The sequence below is a fragment of the Montipora capricornis genome, chromosome 6, assembly GCF_036669925.1.
Source record: "Montipora capricornis isolate CH-2021 chromosome 6, ASM3666992v2, whole genome shotgun sequence".
Lineage (NCBI taxonomy): Eukaryota > Metazoa > Cnidaria > Anthozoa > Scleractinia > Acroporidae > Montipora > Montipora capricornis.
The window spans coordinates 58,361,916-58,363,301 of record NC_090888.1 but is presented as its reverse complement, the minus strand read 5'-3'; the positions used below and the strand labels follow the sequence as shown (position 1 = coordinate 58,363,301).

The 1,386-nt window shown below is 40.0% G+C and overlaps 1 protein-coding gene across 1 annotated transcript; it reads right to left on the bottom strand.

Moving 5' to 3' along the window:
• Positions 1 to 291: 291 nt before the first annotated feature.
• On the bottom strand, positions 292 to 1,179 carry LOC138054197 (trace amine-associated receptor 2-like). The gene has a single exon (XM_068900688.1). It carries the CDS (start codon positions 1,177 to 1,179, stop codon positions 292 to 294), a length of 888 nt encoding a protein of 295 aa, XP_068756789.1.
• Positions 1,180 to 1,386: the final 207 nt, after the last annotated feature.

The following is a 1,386-nucleotide window of genomic DNA, read 5'->3' as shown; positions in this document are numbered from 1 at the left end:
ATTTGGGTTACCATATTTTCTTTCCCATGGTGCTCCGCGTGCGAGGCGCGCGGAGCTCCGCCTAAAGTGAAGGGTCAAAAGTCGATGATTGAGTCTTTTATTTTATTACAAGTCTTAACTTTCTGAAATTTTGCGCGATTAATTCATCAGCTAGCACTGGATTACTTTTTGTGCAAATCACACAGATAAAGAGTAGCATAAACAGTTGGTGGGTACCTGCATTGCACTGCATGCAGTGCAGGTGTGACCTTACAAGTCAGCTTACTTGCGTCGCTTACAGGCAAGTTAGCTCTAGTAAACAGGATGGACTGCATGCATTGAAGTTCTAAATACAAACTTTCTTATTTCTTTCTGTCGCCAGCAATAAATCAATGGATTTAGAAGAGAATTAATCATCATGAAAGTGGGTGTCATGCTCAGCATTAAATTTAAAAGAAAAATTCTCTCCCGGAAAAATCCAACAGCAAACATAACAAGGATGAAGATTGCGGGCAACAAACATAGTCCAACAGCACCCACCACTAATACGGTTGTCTTGAATGCCTTATTCTCCTTAAGGAATGTCTCTACTTGTTCTTGCGGTAGCTGTTGAGCTTTAATCATCTTGTGGTGCCGACGAGTTTCAAAATAAAGGATTACGTTAGAAGTAGAAACGAAAACTACACAAACAAAAAAGATGTGAGAGACAGAAATAAAATACAGGGCGCTGCTTCCTTGGATCAACTGAATAGGCAAACGAAAAGAACTGCTATATACCCAGCAAAGCAAGACTCCCATCTTTATGTTTCGTGTTGTCATAACCGAGGGATACCAAAACGGATATTTGATTGCTATCATTTTGTCGCCAACAACCATCATGAGATGAAGAGCCGAGGAATAAGAAAGCACAATAATGCAAAGCCTGTGAATGGGATAGAAGACTTTAGCGATGTCGCTACCAAGCAGGGAGGCTGTTTTCCAAAGAATAAACGAAGGTTGCGAGGTCAGACCTGTCAACACATCAGTGACAGCTAAACAGGCCAACATGATGTTCCCGTTGTTCTGAAGTCTTCGTTTTCTTTTTATAGCGATTATCACCAACATGTTCAGTCCAATTGTGAATGGACAGGCGATAGTGTTAACGATGATGGTTATGGAAACAAAGACCAAGCTGAAAACATCTTTTTCTTCGCCATTCATCGTAACGTTTGCGAGGTTTGCCAAGTTACTAAACTACGACTGAATGGAAAACTGACTTTTTTTCACTGGATATGTGTTGCCTTCTTTTCCGCTTTCAAGCACCACAAGAGACCAAATGTTTCCTGAGTTGATTTTTCTCACATATTGAAGATTGAACAACAATAAATATTTGAGTCAATAAAGGTCAAAGCTTTAAAACTCTTATGC

Bases quoted from the DNA above. Each gene is read 5' to 3' on its own strand.
- LOC138054197 (XM_068900688.1), bottom strand. From the start codon at position 1,179: ATGAATGGCGAAGAAAAAGATGTTTTCAGCTTGGTCTTTGTTTCCATA.